The following is a 23,430-nucleotide window of genomic DNA, read 5'->3' as shown; positions in this document are numbered from 1 at the left end:
TGTATTTCTTTTGTTGCAGTTCCGTTGAGTGGCTCGATGTTGAGAGTATCTAGACACACTGCGTTGTGTGCCGAAGCTCTATCTGACGTCGGATGCAATCCTCGTGAGGGGTGTGGCGAGTTGTGCGGACCAGCACTGGTGGCGAACAAATCTTGGGTCTCTACTTACGACAAGGCTGAGCTCTTTTCGATAATGGATATCGATCTCGCGCAAAACGAGAATGGTTAAAGTGTGGGTATGTTGGTAAGAACTGATGGTCAAGTATCGGCAGAATCAGCAGATGGCGGATTCCAACCTCAAATTCTTCCTTGCTGTCTGCCTTGGTGGTCACTTTCCACAAGTGATACGGGTCATTTTGTGTACCACCTAGTCAAGCCGCAAAGCAAAAATGGCGACGCCGACCCCGTCGCCAAAGCGCTCCCCAGCTCCGTTCGGGCCCTTCCCCATATCGCGTTCGCCGTCTCGTACCTCGTTGCACCCGATACGATCGACCGAGCAGCATCGCTGAGCCTACTGCGAATTCTTTAAGCCGTCCCACGTCTGAAAGCGACAACTGCCGCCATGGACGACGCTGCAGCACGTGGACACTTTGACGTGGTCATATGCCTACATTTCAATCGCCACGAGGGCTGCACAACCACCGCAATCGACGGTGCGGCGGAAATTGTGTCCTCGAAATGGTGCGATGGATGTGTGGGAAACGAGGTCTTGTGCTCACGGAGAGGGCATTGGTGCAGACGACTCGTGACAGCCATTTGGACGTCATACAATGGATTCTAAAGTACCATTACCCGGCTCGCCGGGGCTTGTTCACGTGGGCACCATTCGAGGCGGTGTCTGCAACTCGCACCGTCGAAGCTTTCGAGTTACTGTTGAACCACGGGAAGGGCTTGAAGCTTGTCGATCCACTGCCTCTAATAAACATCATGGTTCGGAACAGCCAGGTGAAGGTGCTGGTCTACTATGTCTTTGAACAAGAGCAGTGTCCTGTTCACCACGTTACTGAAGAATTGGTGAAGTTTACAATCATGTCGTATTTACGAAGGAACTGTTGAAGACCAAGCAAGCAAGTGAACGTTAATGGCGCTGGGAGCGACATCTGTCAGCCTTACAATGGTTGGAATACTCGCAGCGCGATGGGATAACATGATTTTATACAGACAGTTTCAGGACCTCATGGCTTCTACGAGTCGCGAAGATAACGCGCTTCTCTCGTACGAATCTTACACTTCGTGGTGTGGGAATGCTACTGCTCAATTCTGTCGTGGAAAATCGGCTCGACAACATCGCATTTTTTCGTGAACGAGCCTCGTTGGAAATGAGAATGATTGCATTGGGACACACTGCTAACGCTGGGCGTGGGTATCTCAAGAATCGTATGGCGGTCATCATGAGAGGTCTCCATAGTTACTACGGTTATAAGCATGACGTGCCAAGAGGGGATGGAATATGAAGGCCCCCAAATGGGTTCACGGTATATGTAGTTGGCGCTCGACAATTTAACACTTGGAATTCATCTTCAAAACCCTTGTAGACATCGCTATATAGTACATCGAATCTTCATGATACTGCGGTCAGCGAGATTTGACAGGCGTTAACCGTATGTGAATACTTACCTCGTACTCCATCACCAACAGCACCACCCAGATGGCTTCAGGTACACTAAATCCTTAGTCTAAACTATTTGCACTAAGCTGCAGCGATCAAATAGAGAAGAAATGTTTTGCTGAATTCAGATATGGGCCCTAACGTTAACGATGCTTCTCATGTGTGTGGTGATCGTATCATGACCGCTGAAGTCACTGTAAATGGCCCTGCGTTTGCATAGAAGAATGGTTCGGCGATAAAGCCTGCTGTCGGCGCTACCTTAATCCCATTTTGACGACGATCCTCATAATGGCGGCGCGAAAATACTTCGGCTGGTACCACGAGGAATGGTACGTGTCCAATTTCCCCCAAGCGATTGTGGCTATTAAGGACAAGCCAACTGCTGCTGAGGTGCTGTGCAAGTTGCATATTATTCTGCGAAGGTACGAAAGCCTGCGGGTGCGTCAAGTTTCTCGTGATCAATAGCAGCTAAGCAGATATTCTGCTATAGTGTGTATTTTATCGAATAGAATCCCTACTTCCTTTACAACAGACCAGGTTCCGGTGCGATGCCGATGGTGGCCTTCTCTATTCCAAGACGCGAATGCGATGCTCGGTCGTGGCTGCTGAGACCAAGGCAACTTGACCTGCTTGAAGCTGCGCTGATTGGCGAAATCTCGAAATCCATGATCCCAAAATATCGAAATCCCACTTTCAGCCAATCGTCGCTTGTCCGAAGCCAGCTTCCGGCCAATCATCGGGTGACCCCTCCCAATCGCATTCACCAAAGTGGAGACCGCCTTCTTTCCGTTTCTCTGCTTGAAGCCGCATTCGAAAAGAGGTCTCCTCGCTCCCTATCTTCAGAGACTCCTCTTCCCTCGCACGATGCTCCGCCGCTTCCGCCCCGATGCGTCCACGCTCGCGTGCGTCTCGCACCTGCTTCAGACCACGCGCGTGGGAGCCGCGCCGTCCGCGCGCGCCTTCTCGCTGCTCCCCGCCGGGTTCAAGCAGCGGCTGCCCGTAAATCCCCGCGTCTTGGGCGCCGCGGGAATCGTTACAGGGCCTCCGAACCACACCAAAAAGCCTGCGACAGGGGATCAGCTGAGTTGCCCCCAATGCGGAACTGTTCTGGTCCTCGCGGAACCGCTCGCGGGGGACAAGTCGACGTCACCAAGCACCCCCTCCCCCTCCACTGCGTCTTCGTCATCAGCCGCACCCCCCGTCGAGTTCAAGAAGGGGGACGTGGTCAAGTGTGTCAGCTGCAACTTGCACTTCGCGCTCAAGGCGCAGCCCCCGGCTCAGCCCAGCCCCACATTTCGCAACGCCGCGGCCGCCGCGGCGCTCAGTTCGCTGAGCTCGTCGCTGGCGCCAGGCGTGCAGACGTCGCGCGGCTCGAGTCTAGGCGGCCCCACGTACAGCGGCAACTTGCCGACACCCGCGCGCGCCGGCCGCATGACCGCCGACGGGGAGTACGAGAAATTGGCCAATGAGGCACTCTTTGGAGCCGCTGTTGGTACGTCGGGCACGACGGTCGCCAAGGACCGCGTGCTCACTCCGCGGGAGATCTACGAGGGACTGAACGAGTACGTCATTGGTCAGGACAAAGTGAAGAAGACGCTCGCCGTGGGCGTGCACAACCACTACAAGCGCCTCCACGCGCTCGAGCTACTGCAGGCCAGGAGAGAGGCCGAAGCCGCGTGTGCCAAGCACGCGCAGGGCAATGTAACCTCGCAGCAGCACCCACGCGCGGGAGGCGTCACGCGCCAGCACGTGGATATCGAGGATCAAAGGTTGTCGACTATGGGCCGTCGTCTCTTGCTGGAGGAGATTTACCCTGAATCGGACAAGAAGGACACAGGACTGCAACAAGAACCGAAGCATGCAAATGCTGAAGACAGTACGGAGAAACCAGTGGTGAGCTCAAATACCCACGCTCATGCGACGAGGTTGCAGCACCACACGCTCGGAGACAAGCTGCAGTACCTGGAGGGTGTCGAGCTGGACAAGACAAATGTCATGCTGGTGGGCCCTACTGGATCAGGGAAAACCCTACTGGCCAAGACGCTGGCGCGCCTGGCTAAGGTGCCGATTGTTATTGCGGACGCGACGTGTTTGACTCAAGCAGGATACGTGGGCGAGGATGTCGAGTCAGTTTTGTTTAAGTTGTACCAGGCGGCAAACTACAATCTGGAAGCCACGCAGCGTGGTATTGTGTACATTGACGAGATCGACAAGATCACGCGGAAGAGTGAAAACGTGAGTATCACGCGCGACGTGTCAGGTGAGGGCGTCCAGCAAGCGCTGCTGAAGATCCTCGAGGGGAGCATGGTGAACGTGCCCGAAAAGGGCGGACGCAAGAACCCGCGCGGCGAGTACATTACCATCGACACGACCAACATCCTGTTTATTTGTGGTGGCGCATTTGCCGGACTGGAGAAGCAGGTCACGCGTCGTACATCTCGGTCGTCGATCGGCTTTGGCGCCCAAATGCCCAACATGCGGTTGAAGGACAGCGATCAGATTGGCCAGCTCCTCTCACAGGCGGAGCCAGAGGATCTCGTGTCTTACGGACTAATTCCCGAGTTCATCGGGCGTTTCCCGATGCTTGTTAGTACCACGGGCCTGTCAAAGGATGAGCTCGTGCAAGTTCTCACAGAACCGAAGAACAGTCTTGTCCGTCAGTACAAGGCGCTGTTTGCGTTGAGTGACGTGGAGTTCCACGCGACGGAAGGTGCACTTGAGGCAGTGGCCGAGTCCGCATTGAGCAAGAACACAGGCGCGCGAGGACTTCGCTCCATCTTCGAGCGTGCGCTTATGGAGACCATGTTTGATTTGCCCGACATGAACGACGTGCGGGCCGTGTACGTGGACGAGGAGGCTATCCTCGGTCGCAAGCGGCCTGTGCTCATTCGTGGCGACATGACGCTCGATGAGTACCTCAAGAACCTCGAGGACGACAGCGATAAGCGTGAGGAGGCCGTCTAATCCCCAGTTTCTGCTCCGAAACCCCGTTTAACCACTCCCTTGCCTTGGGATGCGAGGCAGCGGTGGTCACCCTCTGTGTTTTTATGAAAGGTATTTTATCACGAACCCCAAAACATATCGACCGAGCCCGAAAAACAGCGAGGAGACAGAAGAAAAACCAAACAAAAATATATCGATTCGCCAACGCGAACAACCTTTAGCTCCAGGATTGAAGTAGGAGAACAGTTCAACACTGGGCCAAGCGACGCAGTGGACCGTCTAATTATGGGCGTTCAGGAATACCTCTGTGGCATCGCATGGAAGCCAAGACGCCCGGAAAAGTGAAACCACATCCGTAGAGACCAAGACGGGGCACTGAGACTTCACGTAACACTCGCACAGCGTTCAACATGGTTGTTGGATCGATGCCGCCGCCTACGGCGCCTGAAGACAAGGAAGAGCTCCGGATCGAGGCACGACGCCAGCGCGAGATTGAGCGTCTGAAAAAGCTTGGTCCTGGTCGGCTTCGCTTCATCGGCGTACGTTTCTCCAGCTTTGGCTTTCCTATCTGCACTGTAGCATTCACCCGCTTTTATTGCTGAGAACAGGCCGATATAGCAGGAATGAAAAACCAAGTGGAAGAACGACAGCGTCAAGATGCAACCGATCGCGAAGCGAAGCGCGCGAGTGAGGAAGAGGACGCAGCCATCCGACGCTACTTACTGCAAGTTGAGTCGGAAGACGCGTTCGCAAAACGTCGCGAACTCCTCACGCTGCGCAATGACTGGGACCAGCAGTCAGCTGAAGCGTGCCAGGGGCGTGCTCGATATGCCGCAACTCGAGCCTTGGGGATCGACCCCGACAACTGCGCTCCAGGGGCAGCGCAGAAATTCGAGGGTGAAGACGCTGCTCGACTTGAACGCATTCGACTGCAGGCACTGCAGATGAAACAGTGGTCAATCCAGAAAATGGCCGAGGATGCTCAGCGCAACGCTAACGAGAGTGAAGACCAGGCTGCATACATGGCGCAGCTCTTCGAGATCGAGCGATTGATGGAAGAGCTCCATCGAGGCAATGAGCGTGAACGTGCGGCAGCCGCTGCAGAGATTAGCCGCTTCAACCAGAGTCTTCTAGCACAGCAGCGTCAGGGAGAAAGCGATCGCCATCGTCGTGAACAGGAAGAGAACTCACGCGAGATTCAACTCACGCTACAGAGCAACTTCGTGAGCGAGAATCCACTGCAAGCCGCACTACCCGGAATGTCGTTCGATCACCGAGTACGCGTAGACCACTGGAAAGGTTTCTCGGGGGAGCAAACAAAGTACTATCTCCGACAGAATGATGACATACTGGATGACAAGGCGCGTCGCAAGCAGCAGGAGCGTGAACAGGCAGAGCAGGACGCCAGGGCCCAGAAGGAGCTGCAACGCACGCTCGCTCACGAAGAGTACCTTGCTCAACAGCGACGAGCGCAGATGGAAATGGATGTGCGTGCCACACGTGAGCAGCAAAGACAACAAGCAGCGGACCGTGAGAAGTCGAGCGCCGAGCGCGGACGAGGCAAGATTGAGCCTAGTTTCTTCCAGAAGTTTGGTCAATCTTATCGTTGATGTGTGTTGGACGGGCTTGATGAAGCGGGTGTAGCTTATTCATGCATGAACACATAGCTAGACTCAGAACAGAATGAAGTTAGTGTATGAACCCTTCGATTCTCATCAACAAGCCACATTCCTACCTGGTTCCTTCGCCGAGTTTGATTTACAACATGGCAGTTTTGGCGAGAAGTCTGTGCAGTACTGCCGTTGCTTCCTCGAGCTCGTTCCCAGTCAAGAGGTTTGCAGCAGCTTCGTCATTATCTAAGGACGATAGGGACGCCTCAATCTCGCGGCATAATGCCACAAAATGAGAAAGCTTGTGACGCTTCTGCGGTGTGGCTTCCGAGTCCTCCGATGATCGCTTGTTTGACACCGCCGAGGTAACTTGACAGTCTTCGTTTGCTTCAGCATACAATCCAGAAGGCTCTTCAGGGAACTGGTCTATGAAAACACGGTAGCACGCGCTTTGGTTCCGTAGAAGAGATTCGAGCGTGTTGGCTTGAGCAATGTCCAGTGCCTTACCAACCTCTTCTGGGGTTAGCTTTCGCATCGACACGCTCTCCTTAAACGACTGCTTGAGATCTCCAGCTAGCAATACATTCAAAGGCGCACCCGGCAACTCGACAATGTTTGAGTGGGCAAGCAGATCGTACAAGGCATCCAGGCATACCGAAAGCAGCAGTGGTAACTGAGTTACCGGACGAGTCACGCTGCGAGTTGAAGCGAAAAGCTTCTGGAACAGTGCGAGCAGCAGCTGCCACACCACAGGCATATCACGACCAGCAACTTGCATGTCAAACAACGCCTCGTTCAAGAATCGTGCCGTAATGACCAGGGTATCGCTCGGTTTTGACACATTTTGCATGTTGTCGATGATTGCGAGCAGATCTTTCATGACTTGTGCACATTGGTTGTTCGTGTTCGACTTCAGCACAGGACCAAGCTTTGAGAGCAGATACAACGATGTTTCAATGGCTCGTTCGATGCTGCGAGATTCAGTCTTCTCTAGTTTCACGCTGCTACTCGAGCGCTTTCTGGAAAGTTGCAGCCCTGTTTTCACTGATTGAGAGCCTCCGTGCTGTTTGCTCTGTTTAGCAAGCTGAGATAGTGCTTCAGTGGACATACGAACCAGAATAATCGAGAGCTCTGCGATGTCATCTTGCCGTGGCTCGTTGTCATCAAAGACTCCTCTTAATACGAGAAGACACATATCCAGCACGCGTACCATACCGAAAATGGTTTCGCGCTTGGAGGTAGGGGCCTTCGCTTCGGCTGCCATAAGCTCGAGAATCGTGCCACAGCATTCAAAACACATTGGGAGGTACTTACCCACCCACTCGTCCTTCATAGGCCCGTCATACTTTTGCAGGAAATGGACGCCAGCCAGAGTTTCCAGCAAATGCAACTGAGACGCAATGAGTAGATTGAACTGGTGGCCGGGGCCTTCACTGCTAATCATGTCAATAACCGCAGTTACTTGATCCATGCACACGTCCTTAAGCGCCAGAGGCATATCCGCGTAAATGAAAGCAAGTAGCTGTAAGATTTCATCTCCCACTCCACTGGCAAGCACAAATGATTTTTCGGAGTCGGCATCCCCCCACTGGGTGACATCGATAAGCATCTGAAGTGTCTGCACGGCAAGTGCTTCATTCCAGCATGAACATAGGAGTTCCCGCCAGATTTCCCAGCACAGCGTTCGCTGCGCCCAGTCAGGATACAGTGTTTGCTTCAAAAGATTCAGCTGCAGTTCCACGACACTATCAAAGCTTAAGAGATACTCCAGTATTAAGTCTGTGAACAGGTCCGTGGCCTCGACTGAACGGGAAATCGAGTCGCTCAGCGCACATTCTCGGTAGCGCGCAAACAGCTGCGAAAACTCAACCGCTCTGTTCGTATCACTGAAAGGTGTGTCAGTGTCAGCTAGTGCCGATGCATTCGCCGCACTCGAACCAGCAAACGCTGTGAGCACCAAAAGATGACCCCACTGAATCGAGTTTTCCATGTCAACATTGGTGATATCTGCTGGCTGGCGTTGTCCTACAGCGCGTACCATGTCGTTGGACGGGTACCACAACAACGTGCGAGCATTTTCCTTTGCTTGGTCGTCCAATGCACTACCAGAATTTGCCGTCAATTTCTCTGTTATCTCCACTGCTTGATTCAGCATAGCACGCAGCTCCTGTCCTGGTTTCGACGTCGCAGGGACTTGGCTGTGTCGGACTGCGTATATCAAACTAGAAGCCACGTTCACCACAGCTAAAACACAATTCTCCAGCTCACACTCTAAACTGTTGCCGAATGCAGCAACCAAGCGCTGGAATGCTCGCCAATACAACTTCAAAAACTTTAGCACACCAAGCTCCGGTGCTGCATCAACTTGCTCATCCAAAACACGCAGCAGCTTCCCAACACTCTGCTCAACAGAAGATACTACGGCGGCCAACACCTCGTCCACATTAAAAGGCTCTGCACACTGTCCACCTGCATCCTTTTCATCGATATTGGCACCAGCAACTCCGGCGTCCACCAACGTCGGACCAAAACCCGTTGCCAGCTTCGCCATGTTCTACATCATCACACACAAATCGCCCACTGGTTAATTAGTCACTCTCCACCCCCTACCAAGCTGTTCATTGTAAGAGCGGCCACAACCTTCCAGACGAACGTCACCGTCTTCAAGTCCGGGGTGGCGCTGTCGTCGCTCTCAATTCTGTTGCGTAGATGCAGCAGCAGTGCCGCAACTTTCACCACACATTTTTTAACTTCTTCTTCTCCTTTTGCACGCTCCAGCAACTCCTGTTTCTCTAGCAGCACGGCGCTCTGGTGTACCACAGCCAGGACTTGGTCTCCCCATTTGAGCCAACTTCGCCCGTCTCCACCGTCGCCCAGGCGCGTTATCACAAGATTAAAAAGCATCAGTAATGTCTCCAAGATATCGTGATTCTTCTGCACTGTCTCCTGAGCGGCCCAGGTCAGCAGCACGTCCAGCAGCTCCATGTGCACATTGCAGTCCTGGTCATCTCCGCTTAACTCCGAAATTAACGTCAGCATCGCAACCCTCCAGTGCTCCTCCTCCGCCGTCAGGAACACCGCCACGTCGTCCACTGCCGCTTGACGATCTTCGGTAGCTGCTAGAGTTGGGAGAGCGGCGCGTAGTTCCGCAGCGATGGCGGCAGCGTCGGTACAACCAGCGAGTCGTTGCGTCACTTTCCCCATTATTGGTCACTCAGAAAATGACAATGAGAACTGAGAAATGTTTTACGGTGGTCGACACCAAATGCCAAATGGCTTCGCTGTCAGTATTCGTCCGGCGATGAGAAGAGCCTTCGACACGGTCATCGATCTGTTCTAGGCCTCCGGGTACTCGGTGTGCTTCAATTCTGAAGGTGGTCTGGTCACAGGGACGTGACAGAGCAGCGGCAGTCCTTGCGTTGATCAGTGGTGGCATTGCTATTATACCTGCCACGTATATTGCTGTGGACGTCGCTGGTGTGCTTGACACTCAAGCTGGAGGGGGGGGGGGGGGGGGTTGGTTCGACTTTGCCGTGGGAGTTGTTAACATCTCTAGTGGTTTCAAATCCCGTGAAGCCCCAGAATATGCCACTAGTGGTGATCGGAGCCGTACTGCTTTGGATCAGTCCTACGAGCGGGTGCCACCTTGACTTCATCTCGGGGGGCTGACGTGATACGCTCTCGAAACATTGTTCACAAGAAATCAATGCTTGTGGAAGAACCAGTAGTCTAGCCACTTTCAGAACCGGCTAAGCCTACAACAATCGTCGTCGGCCACCACGAGCTACAACGCCGTCCATTTATCTCGTTCGCACTTTACGGCGGCGAGCGGCGGTCTACTGACGGGTCTCTTTACTACGTCTGACAGCAACCCTGCCTGCAATCATGGGCGACGCCTTCTACAGCAACGAAATGCAGTTTGGACTCGCAGTACTTAGCTGCAGACAACTCGACTGTCGCGACGTTCTTGATTCTAGTAGTGCAGTAAACCTTGTTTAGAGAAGAAGGAGGTGAAGGGCATGGACATCTCCGACCATGGTGGCAAACCACAGTGCCACCAAGCGTTGCTTATACTGCTCCAAGTAGTGGTAGAGTGTTTTATCATACGAGCGGTGCTGTAGTAGTTTACGTGGCTATCCTCACTGAGGACTCCTCAGTCGCTCTCGTTGATCTTAGATCATTTCCGCAGCTATAGCGTAATTCATCAAACGTCACCACTTGAGTTCCGACCGAGTCGCGTCCCCTACGAAATGCATATATTCATACTCAATGCCACCAAACTCAAGAGTTGCAGCACTTTTCAAGCCTGGATTCGAGCACATTTTGACCACCGAAAGTGTAGCTACGTTGGCCTTTGCCAATCTAGGAAGCAGCATGCGGCCCCATGCTGGTCATTTAGCTCGGGAGACCCGGGACGAAGCAAGTGAGATGGCTCATTCACCAATTTCGGGCGCCTCGACCAAGCGTCGTCGATTCCCGCGCGAAGAAACCAAGCAAGCAAGTCCTACCGGCATAACCCAAGATGATGTTCACCAAGACGATCTGTGCGCTTTGTGTGGTGGCCGTGGCGATCTCCAGCAGTACAGTAAACGCATCGACAGAGGCGGCGCAGACGTACGGGTTGCTGAGCAAAAACCACGGCGGGTACGGCAGGCACGACGGCTACGGCAGGCACGACGGCTACGGCAAACACGACGGCTACGGCAAACACGACGGCTACGGCAAACACGACGGCTACGACAAACACGACGGCTACGGTGGTGCAGGTGCTGGTGCTGGTCTGAATGCTGGTGCGGGAATTAACGCCGGAGCTGGTGTGGGTCTTAAGGGACACGGCGGCATCGTCGGTAGTGCCGGTCTTGGTGCTGGTCTCGGCGCGAAAGGGTACAGCGGTGGTGGCCTAGGTGCCGGTCTTGGTGCTGGTCTTGGTGCTGGTCTCGGCGCGAAAGGGTACAGCGGTGGTGGCCTAGGTGCTGGTCTTGGTGCTGGACTCGGGGCTGGTGCTGGTCTGCATGGTGGCGCTGGTGTGGGTGGCGCCGGGTATGGCGCGGTGGGTGCTGGCCTCAGTGGTGGAGCCGGACTTGGTGCTGGCGCCGGCCTGAACGCTGGCGGGGGGATTAACGCTGGAGCGGGCCTCAATGCAGGCGCTGGTGTCGACGGTACTACTGACGCAGGCGTCAACGCAGGCGCCAGCTTAAACGCTGGTGCAGGGCTCAACGCTGGTGTGAGTGGGAACGCTGCGGGCAAGACCGACGGAGTTTACTCGAAGAGCTCGGGCGCCACCCAGGCGTCACAGACCGCCGCACAGACCGGCGGATACCGCCACTTGCGCGCGTCAGTTCAAAGCTAAGCGCGCTGCAGCACTGGTTGTGGCAAGACTTGACCGTGGGACGGTACATCTACTTTGCGTTCTTGGTCGGTGGCACACGTGCTCGACCTGGTCACTCGACCGGCCGGCCGGCCGGATCAAACTTAACCCAGCCACCAGTCGACTCGGCCAATGCGCCGAGATATCGCGTGCACGGCAACGTGTGCGCCTTAGTATTGCTGTTGTTGCAGTACTTGTAGTTTCAATGTGGGTGTGTAGTGTGTGTATGCTCAATGGAATACTTTGTCCATCGCTCGGCGGCGCTAGCGTACACTTACATCGGTGTTCTTTATTTCTTGTTGCGCGCGTGGAGTGGAGCTCGGTTGCATACCGCCCCTGCCTAGCTACTAGATTGCCTCCAAGGTCTTGCTTGGCAACTTTCGGTGCTCGAAGATTTCTATTACAGATAGAAATATCCGACCACCGAAAGTGTAGCCAACGTTGAAGTGACGGACCAATAGAAAGTGGCGGGGGATCGACTAATCCGCCTGAATGTGTTGACGCAAATCTTTTCTATCCCAAATTTGCTCAAGGCACCACGTTTTGGCGAGGCAGGGAGGCAAAGCCTCCGGCCGCCCGTCGAATGCGCAGAGGTGACGAAGGTACCAGTTGCTGCTGTTGATGCGTGCTCGCTCTCTTTTCTTTTTACGCTGTACTCTGTCCGTTATTCCATTCAGTCGACGCTCATCTCTCGGCCATGCTGCGTCGGTCGCGCATCCACTGTCGCTCTGTTTACCACCTCACCAACGCCCTCTATTTGTCCGCATGCGCAGTCGGAGGGGAGAGTGCTTCACGCCTTTACAATGACTATCTCAAGCACGCGTCGCCACATGGCGCCCATGCTGCCGAAAGGGATTGAGTCATCAATCTGTTCGTTTCCATGTGCTACGAACGGCAAAAGGGCGCGTCTCGCCAGCCGACCCCATTCCATCCCTTGCTCTGTTCGCTGGTTGCTTCAAGCATATTTGTTGCACAGGTTCACCGAGCTCCGTGTCACGTTCAAGTCGACCGTAGAGCGCCAGCGTGTAGCTACACTCCGGTATGCAGTCACCGTGCCAGCCCGGCGGCGGTCACAATACTCGGCTCCACTCTGTTCTACCTTGCTGTGTCTGTTCTACTGTATACTCTACTCTACTATACTCTACTCTGCGCTGCCCTACTCCATGCACAATAGGTATGAGGTATAGCAGACCGACTAGCCCGCAGCCAAGACAGCCGTGTAGCCAGACAGCCGGCCGTCCCGTCGGGCACCTGACGGACAGGTTGCCGTACCTCTCATCGTACATGCATGCAGAAGAGACCTGAGCCCACTCGAGCTGCCGTGCCGGGATGAAGCAAGTGAGATGGCTCATTCACCAATTTCGGGCGCCTCGACCAAGCGTCGTCGATTCCCGCGCGAAGAAACCAAGCAAGCAAGTCCTACCGGCATAACCCAAGATGATGTTCACCAAGACGATCTGTGCGCTTTGTGTGGTGGCCGTGGCGATCTCCAGCAGTACAGTAAACGCATCGACAGAGGCGGCGCAGACGTACGGGTTGCTGAGCAAAAACCACGGCGGGTACGGCAGGCACGACGGCTACGGCAGGCACGACGGCTACGGCAAACACGACGGCTACGGCAAACACGACGACTACGACAAACACGACGGCTACGGTGGTGCAGGTGCTGGTGCTGGTCTGAATGCTGGTGCGGGAATTAACGCCGGAGCTGGTGTGGGTCTTAAGGGACACGGCGGCATCGTCGGTAGTGCCGGTCTTGGTGCTGGTCTCGGCGCGAAAGGGTACAGCGGTGGTGGCCTAGGTGCCGGTCTTGGTGCTGGTCTTGGTGCTGGTCTCGGCGCGAAAGGGTACAGCGGTGGTGGCCTAGGTGCTGGTCTTGGTGCTGGACTCGGGGCTGGTGCTGGTCTGCATGGTGGCGCTGGTGTGGGTGGCGCCGGGTATGGCGCGGTGGGTGCTGGCCTCAGTGGTGGAGCCGGACTTGGTGCTGGCGCCGGCCTGAACGCTGGCGGGGGGATTAACGCTGGAGCGGGCCTCAATGCAGGCGCTGGTGTCGACGGTACTACTGACGCAGGCGTCAACGCAGGCGCCAGCTTAAACGCTGGTGCAGGGCTCAACGCTGGTGTGAGTGGGAACGCTGCGGGCAAGACCGACGGAGTTTACTCGAAGAGCTCGGGCGCCACCCAGGCGTCACAGACCGCCGCACAGACCGGCGGATACCGCCACTTGCGCGCGTCAGTTCAAAGCTAAGCGCGCTGCAGCACTGGTTGTGGCAAGACTTGACCGTGGGACGGTACATCTACTTTGCGTTCTTGGTCGGTGGCACACGTGCTCGACCTGGTCACTCGACCGGCCGGCCGGCCGGATCAAACTTAACCCAGCCACCAGTCGACTCGGCCAATGCGCCGAGATATCGCGTGCACGGCAACGTGTGCGCCTTAGTATTGCTGTTGTTGCAGTACTTGTAGTTTCAATGTGGGTGTGTAGTGTGTGTATGCTCAATGGAATACTTTGTCCATCGCTCGGCGGCGCTAGCGTACACTTACATCGGTGTTCTTTATTTCTTGTTGCGCGCGTGGAGTGGAGCTCGGTTGCATACCGCCCCTGCCTAGCTACTAGATTGCCTCCAAGGTCTTGCTTGGCAACTTTCGGTGCTCGAAGATTTCTATTACAGATAGAAATATCCGACCACCGAAAGTGTAGCCAACGTTGAAGTGACGGACCAATAGAAAGTGGCGGGGGATCGACTAATCCGCCTGAATGTGTTGACGCAAATCTTTTCTATCCCAAATTTGCTCAAGGCACCACGTTTTGGCGAGGCAGGGAGGCAAAGCCTCCGGCCGCCCGTCGAATGCGCAGAGGTGACGAAGGTACCAGTTGCTGCTGTTGATGCGTGCTCGCTCTCTTTTCTTTTTACGCTGTACTCTGTCCGTTATTCCATTCAGTCGACGCTCATCTCTCGGCCATGCTGCGTCGGTCGCGCATCCACTGTCGCTCTGTTTACCACCTCACCAACGCCCTCTATTTGTCCGCATGCGCAGTCGGAGGGGAGAGTGCTTCACGCCTTTACAATGACTATCTCAAGCACGCGTCGCCACATGGCGCCCATGCTGCCGAAAGGGATTGAGTCATCAATCTGTTCGTTTCCATGTGCTACGAACGGCAAAAGGGCGCGTCTCGCCAGCCGACCCCATTCCATCCCTTGCTCTGTTCGCTGGTTGCTTCAAGCATATTTGTTGCACAGGTTCACCGAGCTCCGTGTCACGTTCAAGTCGACCGTAGAGCGCCAGCGTGTAGCTACACTCCGGTATGCAGTCACCGTGCCAGCCCGGCGGCGGTCACAATACTCGGCTCCACTCTGTTCTACCTTGCTGTGTCTGTTCTACTGTATACTCTACTCTACTATACTCTACTCTGCGCTGCCCTACTCCATGCACAATAGGTATGAGGTATAGCAGACCGACTAGCCCGCAGCCAAGACAGCCGTGTAGCCAGACAGCCGGCCGTCCCGTCGGGCACCTGACGGACAGGTTGCCGTACCTCTCATCGTACATGCATGCAGAAGAGACCTGAGCCCACTCGAGCTGCCGTGCCGGGATGAAGCAAGTGAGATGGCTCATTCACCAATTTCGGGCGCCTCGACCAAGCGTCGTCGATTCCCGCGCGAAGAAACCAAGCAAGCAAGTCCTACCGGCATAACCCAAGATGATGTTCACCAAGACGATCTGTGCGCTTTGTGTGGTGGCCGTGGCGATCTCCAGCAGTACAGTAAACGCATCGACAGAGGCGGCGCAGACGTACGGGTTGCTGAGCAAAAACCACGGCGGGTACGGCAGGCACGACGGCTACGGCAGGCACGACGGCTACGGCAAACACGACGGCTACGGCAAACACGACGACTACGACAAACACGACGGCTACGGTGGTGCAGGTGCTGGTGCTGGTCTGAATGCTGGTGCGGGAATTAACGCCGGAGCTGGTGTGGGTCTTAAGGGACACGGCGGCATCGTCGGTAGTGCCGGTCTTGGTGCTGGTCTCGGCGCGAAAGGGTACAGCGGTGGTGGCCTAGGTGCCGGTCTTGGTGCTGGTCTTGGTGCTGGTCTCGGCGCGAAAGGGTACAGCGGTGGTGGCCTAGGTGCTGGTCTTGGTGCTGGACTCGGGGCTGGTGCTGGTCTGCATGGTGGCGCTGGTGTGGGTGGCGCCGGGTATGGCGCGGTGGGTGCTGGCCTCAGTGGTGGAGCCGGACTTGGTGCTGGCGCCGGCCTGAACGCTGGCGGGGGGATTAACGCTGGAGCGGGCCTCAATGCAGGCGCTGGTGTCGACGGTACTACTGACGCAGGCGTCAACGCAGGCGCCAGCTTAAACGCTGGTGCAGGGCTCAACGCTGGTGTGAGTGGGAACGCTGCGGGCAAGACCGACGGAGTTTACTCGAAGAGCTCGGGCGCCACCCAGGCGTCACAGACCGCCGCACAGACCGGCGGATACCGCCACTTGCGCGCGTCAGTTCAAAGCTAAGCGCGCTGCAGCACTGGTTGTGGCAAGACTTGACCGTGGGACGGTACATCTACTTTGCGTTCTTGGTCGGTGGCACACGTGCTCGACCTGGTCACTCGACCGGCCGGCCGGCCGGATCAAACTTAACCCAGCCACCAGTCGACTCGGCCAATGCGCCGAGATATCGCGTGCACGGCAACGTGTGCGCCTTAGTATTGCTGTTGTTGCAGTACTTGTAGTTTCAATGTGGGTGTGTAGTGTGTGTATGCTCAATGGAATACTTTGTCCATCGCTCGGCGGCGCTAGCGTACACTTACATCGGTGTTCTTTATTTCTTGTTGCGCGCGTGGAGTGGAGCTCGGTTGCATACCGCCCCTGCCTAGCTACTAGATTGCCTCCAAGGTCTTGCTTGGCAACTTTCGGTGCTCGAAGATTTCTATTACAGATAGAAATATCCGACCACCGAAAGTGTAGCCAACGTTGAAGTGACGGACCAATAGAAAGTGGCGGGGGATCGACTAATCCGCCTGAATGTGTTGACGCAAATCTTTTCTATCCCAAATTTGCTCAAGGCACCACGTTTTGGCGAGGCAGGGAGGCAAAGCCTCCGGCCGCCCGTCGAATGCGCAGAGGTGACGAAGGTACCAGTTGCTGCTGTTGATGCGTGCTCGCTCTCTTTTCTTTTTACGCTGTACTCTGTCCGTTATTCCATTCAGTCGACGCTCATCTCTCGGCCATGCTGCGTCGGTCGCGCATCCACTGTCGCTCTGTTTACCACCTCACCAACGCCCTCTATTTGTCCGCATGCGCAGTCGGAGGGGAGAGTGCTTCACGCCTTTACAATGACTATCTCAAGCACGCGTCGCCACATGGCGCCCATGCTGCCGAAAGGGATTGAGTCATCAATCTGTTCGTTTCCATGTGCTACGAACGGCAAAAGGGCGCGTCTCGCCAGCCGACCCCATTCCATCCCTTGCTCTGTTCGCTGGTTGCTTCAAGCATATTTGTTGCACAGGTTCACCGAGCTCCGTGTCACGTTCAAGTCGACCGTAGAGCGCCAGCGTGTAGCTACACTCCGGTATGCAGTCACCGTGCCAGCCCGGCGGCGGTCACAATACTCGGCTCCACTCTGTTCTACCTTGCTGTGTCTGTTCTACTGTATACTCTACTCTACTATACTCTACTCTGCGCTGCCCTACTCCATGCACAATAGGTATGAGGTATAGCAGACCGACTAGCCCGCAGCCAAGACAGCCGTGTAGCCAGACAGCCGGCCGTCCCGTCGGGCACCTGACGGACAGGTTGCCGTACCTCTCATCGTACATGCATGCAGAAGAGACCTGAGCCCACTCGAGCTGCCGTGCCGGGATGAAGCAAGTGAGATGGCTCATTCACCAATTTCGGGCGCCTCGACCAAGCGTCGTCGATTCCCGCGCGAAGAAACCAAGCAAGCAAGTCCTACCGGCATAACCCAAGATGATGTTCACCAAGACGATCTGTGCGCTTTGTGTGGTGGCCGTGGCGATCTCCAGCAGTACAGTAAACGCATCGACAGAGGCGGCGCAGACGTACGGGTTGCTGAGCAAAAACCACGGCGGGTACGGCAGGCACGACGGCTACGGCAGGCACGACGGCTACGGCAAACACGACGGCTACGGCAAACACGACGACTACGACAAACACGACGGCTACGGTGGTGCAGGTGCTGGTGCTGGTCTGAATGCTGGTGCGGGAATTAACGCCGGAGCTGGTGTGGGTCTTAAGGGACACGGCGGCATCGTCGGTAGTGCCGGTCTTGGTGCTGGTCTCGGCGCGAAAGGGTACAGCGGTGGTGGCCTAGGTGCCGGTCTTGGTGCTGGTCTTGGTGCTGGTCTCGGCGCGAAAGGGTACAGCGGTGGTGGCCTAGGTGCTGGTCTTGGTGCTGGACTCGGGGCTGGTGCTGGTCTGCATGGTGGCGCTGGTGTGGGTGGCGCCGGGTATGGCGCGGTGGGTGCTGGCCTCAGTGGTGGAGCCGGACTTGGTGCTGGCGCCGGCCTGAACGCTGGCGGGGGGATTAACGCTGGAGCGGGCCTCAATGCAGGCGCTGGTGTCGACGGTACTACTGACGCAGGCGTCAACGCAGGCGCCAGCTTAAACGCTGGTGCAGGGCTCAACGCTGGTGTGAGTGGGAACGCTGCGGGCAAGACCGACGGAGTTTACTCGAAGAGCTCGGGCGCCACCCAGGCGTCACAGACCGCCGCACAGACCGGCGGATACCGCCACTTGCGCGCGTCAGTTCAAAGCTAAGCGCGCTGCAGCACTGGTTGTGGCAAGACTTGACCGTGGGACGGTACATCTACTTTGCGTTCTTGGTCGGTGGCACACGTGCTCGACCTGGTCACTCGACCGGCCGGCCGGCCGGATCAAACTTAACCCAGCCACCAGTCGACTCGGCCAATGCGCCGAGATATCGCGTGCACGGCAACGTGTGCGCCTTAGTATTGCTGTTGTTGCAGTACTTGTAGTTTCAATGTGGGTGTGTAGTGTGTGTATGCTCAATGGAATACTTTGTCCATCGCTCGGCGGCGCTAGCGTACACTTACATCGGTGTTCTTTATTTCTTGTTGCGCGCGTGGAGTGGAGCTCGGTTGCATACCGCCCCTGCCTAGCTACTAGATTGCCTCCAAGGTCTTGCTTGGCAACTTTCGGTGCTCGAAGATTTCTATTACAGATAGAAATATCCGACCACCGAAAGTGTAGCCAACGTTGAAGTGACGGACCAATAGAAAGTGGCGGGGGATCGACTAATCCGCCTGAATGTGTTGACGCAAATCTTTTCTATCCCAAATTTGCTCAAGGCACCACGTTTTGGCGAGGCAGGGAGGCAAAGCCTCCGGCCGCCCGTCGAATGCGCAGAGGTGACGAAGGTACCAGTTGCTGCTGTTGATGCGTGCTCGCTCTCTTTTCTTTTTACGCTGTACTCTGTCCGTTATTCCATTCAGTCGACGCTCATCTCTCGGCCATGCTGCGTCGGTCGCGCATCCACTGTCGCTCTGTTTACCACCTCACCAACGCCCTCTATTTGTCCGCATGCGCAGTCGGAGGGGAGAGTGCTTCACGCCTTTACAATGACTATCTCAAGCACGCGTCGCCACATGGCGCCCATGCTGCCGAAAGGGATTGAGTCATCAATCTGTTCGTTTCCATGTGCTACGAACGGCAAAAGGGCGCGTCTCGCCAGCCGACCCCATTCCATCCCTTGCTCTGTTCGCTGGTTGCTTCAAGCATATTTGTTGCACAGGTTCACCGAGCTCCGTGTCACGTTCAAGTCGACCGTAGAGCGCCAGCGTGTAGCTACACTCCGGTATGCAGTCACCGTGCCAGCCCGGCGGCGGTCACAATACTCGGCTCCACTCTGTTCTACCTTGCTGTGTCTGTTCTACTGTATACTCTACTCTACTATACTCTACTCTGCGCTGCCCTACTCCATGCACAATAGGTATGAGGTATAGCAGACCGACTAGCCCGCAGCCAAGACAGCCGTGTAGCCAGACAGCCGGCCGTCCCGTCGGGCACCTGACGGACAGGTTGCCGTACCTCTCATCGTACATGCATGCAGAAGAGACCTGAGCCCACTCGAGCTGCCGTGCCGGGATGAAGCAAGTGAGATGGCTCATTCACCAATTTCGGGCGCCTCGACCAAGCGTCGTCGATTCCCGCGCGAAGAAACCAAGCAAGCAAGTCCTACCGGCATAACCCAAGATGATGTTCACCAAGACGATCTGTGCGCTTTGTGTGGTGGCCGTGGCGATCTCCAGCAGTACAGTAAACGCATCGACAGAGGCGGCGCAGACGTACGGGTTGCTGAGCAAAAACCACGGCGGGTACGGCAGGCACGACGGCTACGGCAGGCACGACGGCTACGGCAAACACGACGGCTACGGCAAACACGACGACTACGACAAACACGACGGCTACGGTGGTGCAGGTGCTGGTGCTGGTCTGAATGCTGGTGCGGGAATTAACGCCGGAGCTGGTGTGGGTCTTAAGGGACACGGCGGCATCGTCGGTAGTGCCGGTCTTGGTGCTGGTCTCGGCGCGAAAGGGTACAGCGGTGGTGGCCTAGGTGCCGGTCTTGGTGCTGGTCTTGGTGCTGGTCTCGGCGCGAAAGGGTACAGCGGTGGTGGCCTAGGTGCTGGTCTTGGTGCTGGACTCGGGGCTGGTGCTGGTCTGCATGGTGGCGCTGGTGTGGGTGGCGCCGGGTATGGCGCGGTGGGTGCTGGCCTCAGTGGTGGAGCCGGACTTGGTGCTGGCGCCGGCCTGAACGCTGGCGGGGGGATTAACGCTGGAGCGGGCCTCAATGCAGGCGCTGGTGTCGACGGTACTACTGACGCAGGCGTCAACGCAGGCGCCAGCTTAAACGCTGGTGCAGGGCTCAACGCTGGTGTGAGTGGGAACGCTGCGGGCAAGACCGACGGAGTTTACTCGAAGAGCTCGGGCGCCACCCAGGCGTCACAGACCGCCGCACAGACCGGCGGATACCGCCACTTGCGCGCGTCAGTTCAAAGCTAAGCGCGCTGCAGCACTGGTTGTGGCAAGACTTGACCGTGGGACGGTACATCTACTTTGCGTTCTTGGTCGGTGGCACACGTGCTCGACCTGGTCACTCGACCGGCCGGCCGGCCGGATCAAACTTAACCCAGCCACCAGTCGACTCGGCCAATGCGCCGAGATATCGCGTGCACGGCAACGTGTGCGCCTTAGTATTGCTGTTGTTGCAGTACTTGTAGTTTCAATGTGGGTGTGTAGTGTGTGTATGCTCAATGGAATACTTTGTCCATCGCTCGGCGGCGCTAGCGTACACTTACATCGGTGTTCTTTATTTCTTGTTGCGCGCGTGGAGTGGAGCTCGGTTGCATACCGCCCCTGCCTAGCTACTAGATTGCCTCCAAGGTCTTGCTTGGCAACTTTCGGTGCTCGAAGATTTCTATTACAGATAGAAATATCCGACCACCGAAAGTGTAGCCAACGTTGAAGTGACGGACCAATAGAAAGTGGCGGGGGATCGACCAATTCAGACACTTTTTGCGGAGGCAGAGAGGCAAAGCCTCCAGGCCCCGTCGAGCGAACAGAGGCAAAAAACGTATCGGTTGCCGTCCTTCATGCTCCTCTTGGAGAATTCAAACGACACGTCGCGCTCTGCAGCTAGAAGTACTAAGCTGTTTGTTTAGAAGTATGGGTGTAACATTACAGGGTTTTTTTGGCAAGCAACGGTGAGTGTGACTGCAAGCTTAGAGTTCGCTCGCAGTGTCGTTGATACTGTGGCCGTTGGTCTGGGCCGGATTCATCATGCTCATGAAGTCACCAGCGGGCGGATTCGCTGCCTTGACAGTCGGCGAGCTTGACCCGCCGTGGGCGCTGTAATCGTACGCCTGACCTCCGTGGTATGAAACATCCATGCCGTTCACCTCTTTCTCCTCCGAAACGCGTAGGCCCACAGTGTACTTGAGAGCCATTAGAATCAGGAACGTCACAACCGCTGAGTATCCTGCCGCTACGCACTGCGAGACGAGTTGATGCACAAACTGCATCCCGTGGCCATAGAACGCCCCGCCCTCGATGGCAGGATTGACGTCAGACGTAGCAAAGAGACCGGTAAGAAGACCGCCCATGAACCCTCCGCAGCCGTGAATGCCGAAGGAGTCGAGCGTGTCATCGTATCGCAGTACATTCTTCAAGTGAACGGCACCGAACCCCGTGGCAGCGCCGACGACGCCAAAAATGACGGCAGCCCAAGGATACACAAACGCACACCCGGGTGTGATGGCAACAAGGCCAGCGACGGCTCCGCTAATGGCGCCACACGGGTCAAATTTCTTGTGAACGGCAAACTCAAGTGCTGACCAGGTCAAGAATCCGGCGCATGGCGCTAGGTGCGTGTTAATTGCGGCAATCGCAGCGATACCGTCGGCAGCACCCTCTGAGCCAGCGTTGAATCCAAACCAACCAAACCACAGTAGCGTCGCGCCAATCATCACTAACGGGACGTTGTGCGGCTTTACTGACTCCCCGTGGTTGTAGCGCTTACCCACCACCACTGCAGCCACAAGCGCGCCAAATCCGCTGGAGACGTGAATGACAGTTCCGCCGGCAAAGTCAAGTGCACCCATCTTGCCTTCCCAGCCCATAGCGGTGACCTCCCAGTTCTCGTCGAGTTTCAGCGACCACATCCAGTGCGCCAACGGGTCGTACACCAGTGACGTCCACAGCAATATAAACAGCAGGTAGCTGCCGAACTTCATGCGGCCAACAATTCCACCACTGATCAACGCCGGCGTGATCATAGCAAACTGGGTCTGGAAGAAGGCGAACAGGATGTGGGGAATGCCTCCACCGTATGTGCCACTAGCGATCGCGCCAACATTGTTGTATCCCGCCCACGCGAAAATCCCATCCGAGCTGAAGCAGGCCGAATAGCCAAACGCCCAGAACTGAATCGACACCAGTGCCATGCTGACGAACGACATCATCATAGTGTTCGACGCCATGTCTTCACCAGCCAATCCAGCGTAGAAGAAGGCGACACCGGGGGTCATGAGCATTACCAAAGCACTGGACATGAGCATCCAGGCCGTGTTACCGGAGTCGATGGAGGTGTCATAGGCTCTGCCGGCCTTTTCACCTCTAGACGCGTAGGCGACGCACTCGTTGGTGGCGGAGTCGAGGTATTGCGAGACATCGCACGTGACGGTCGACCCGGAGGTGTCTTGAGCGGAGACGGCAAGGGCACCAAGTGCGACGAGTGCCGTGGCGGCGAGCGCGAGTCGAGCGAGCGACGGGTTATTGGGTCGGAGCATGCTTGCTTGGGGTGAGTGTCGTCAAGGAGTCTTGGGCTGGCCGATGCAAATTGGGAACTGAGCTTTGACGACATGCTCGGCTGGACTATCCCATTTGCGCTCTAGAAGCAGCAGATGGCGAGTTGAAACTCCTTACGTAGACCCAAGAACCGCAGGACATGGAGAGCATCTGCGAGGGTGGGGCATCGATTCCGATACGGAAAGGGGTCGGATTTGAGGCCGGTCGCGCAAAACTTCACGACCATGGAAGGCTGCTCAGTTTGCCGGGCTTTGATCACTTGTTGATCGCGATTAAAAATGCCGCGCTATCCGTTTGACCTGCCGCTGAAAACTTCAATGGCTTTCTGCCCCGGCAAGGTCAACTCACGAAGCAAAGTTGATAACATGCCTTGAGTTACATGTGTGAAACCCCGCTGCGAGTCAGCCTAAAGACTTGAAAGGCACAATACATGTTGTACCCGTGGGGCTCGGTCAGGTAAATCTAGCAGAACAGTATTTAGCATACCGATGAAATCAAGCTGCACGCAACACAAACGCAAGCCCTACGGATACCAGCCATCCTTCCTTTGATTCT

The 23,430-nt window shown here is 56.0% G+C and overlaps 5 protein-coding genes across 5 annotated transcripts; 3 read left to right on the top strand and 2 right to left on the bottom strand.

Moving 5' to 3' along the window:
• Positions 1 to 2,472: 2,472 nt before the first annotated feature.
• KRP23_9912 (ATP-dependent Clp protease ATP-binding subunit ClpX) lies at positions 2,473 to 4,572 on the top strand (the record flags this gene model as incomplete). Its single annotated transcript, XM_067895525.1, has 1 exon — positions 2,473 to 4,572. One exon carries the CDS (start codon positions 2,473 to 2,475, stop codon positions 4,570 to 4,572), a length of 2,100 nt encoding a protein of 699 aa, XP_067741734.1.
• A 389-nt stretch (positions 4,573 to 4,961) lies between these two features.
• KRP23_9911 (RIB43A-like with coiled-coils protein 2) lies at positions 4,962 to 6,161 on the top strand (the record flags this gene model as incomplete). Its single annotated transcript, XM_067895524.1, has 2 exons — positions 4,962 to 5,090; positions 5,160 to 6,161. The coding sequence occupies 2 exons, from the start codon at positions 4,962 to 4,964 to the stop codon at positions 6,159 to 6,161; spliced, it is 1,131 nt and encodes a 376-aa protein (XP_067741733.1).
• Positions 6,162 to 6,309: 148 nt separating this feature from the next.
• Positions 6,310 to 9,365, bottom strand: KRP23_9910 (uncharacterized protein; the record flags this gene model as incomplete). Its single annotated transcript, XM_067895523.1, has 2 exons — positions 6,310 to 8,715; positions 8,802 to 9,365. The coding sequence occupies 2 exons, from the start codon at positions 9,363 to 9,365 to the stop codon at positions 6,310 to 6,312; spliced, it is 2,970 nt and encodes a 989-aa protein (XP_067741732.1).
• Positions 9,366 to 10,945: 1,580 nt separating this feature from the next.
• Positions 10,946 to 11,511, top strand: KRP23_9909 (uncharacterized protein; the record flags this gene model as incomplete). The annotated part of the gene is made up of 2 exons (XM_067895522.1): positions 10,946 to 11,045; positions 11,111 to 11,511. 2 exons carry the CDS (start codon positions 10,946 to 10,948, stop codon positions 11,509 to 11,511), a joined length of 501 nt encoding a protein of 166 aa, XP_067741731.1.
• Positions 11,512 to 21,290: 9,779 nt separating this feature from the next.
• Positions 21,291 to 22,856, bottom strand: KRP23_9908 (Ammonium transporter 1; the record flags this gene model as incomplete). The annotated part of the gene is made up of 1 exon (XM_067895521.1): positions 21,291 to 22,856. One exon carries the CDS (start codon positions 22,854 to 22,856, stop codon positions 21,291 to 21,293), a length of 1,566 nt encoding a protein of 521 aa, XP_067741730.1.
• Positions 22,857 to 23,430: the final 574 nt, after the last annotated feature.

Source organism: Phytophthora ramorum, assembly GCF_020800215.1.
Source record: "Phytophthora ramorum isolate Pr-102 chromosome Unknown Phyram_PR-102_s0009, whole genome shotgun sequence".
NCBI lineage: Eukaryota > Oomycota > Peronosporomycetes > Peronosporales > Peronosporaceae > Phytophthora > Phytophthora ramorum.
Note: the sequence above shows the minus strand (reverse complement) of the source record. Positions and strands in the feature narration are given on the sequence as shown.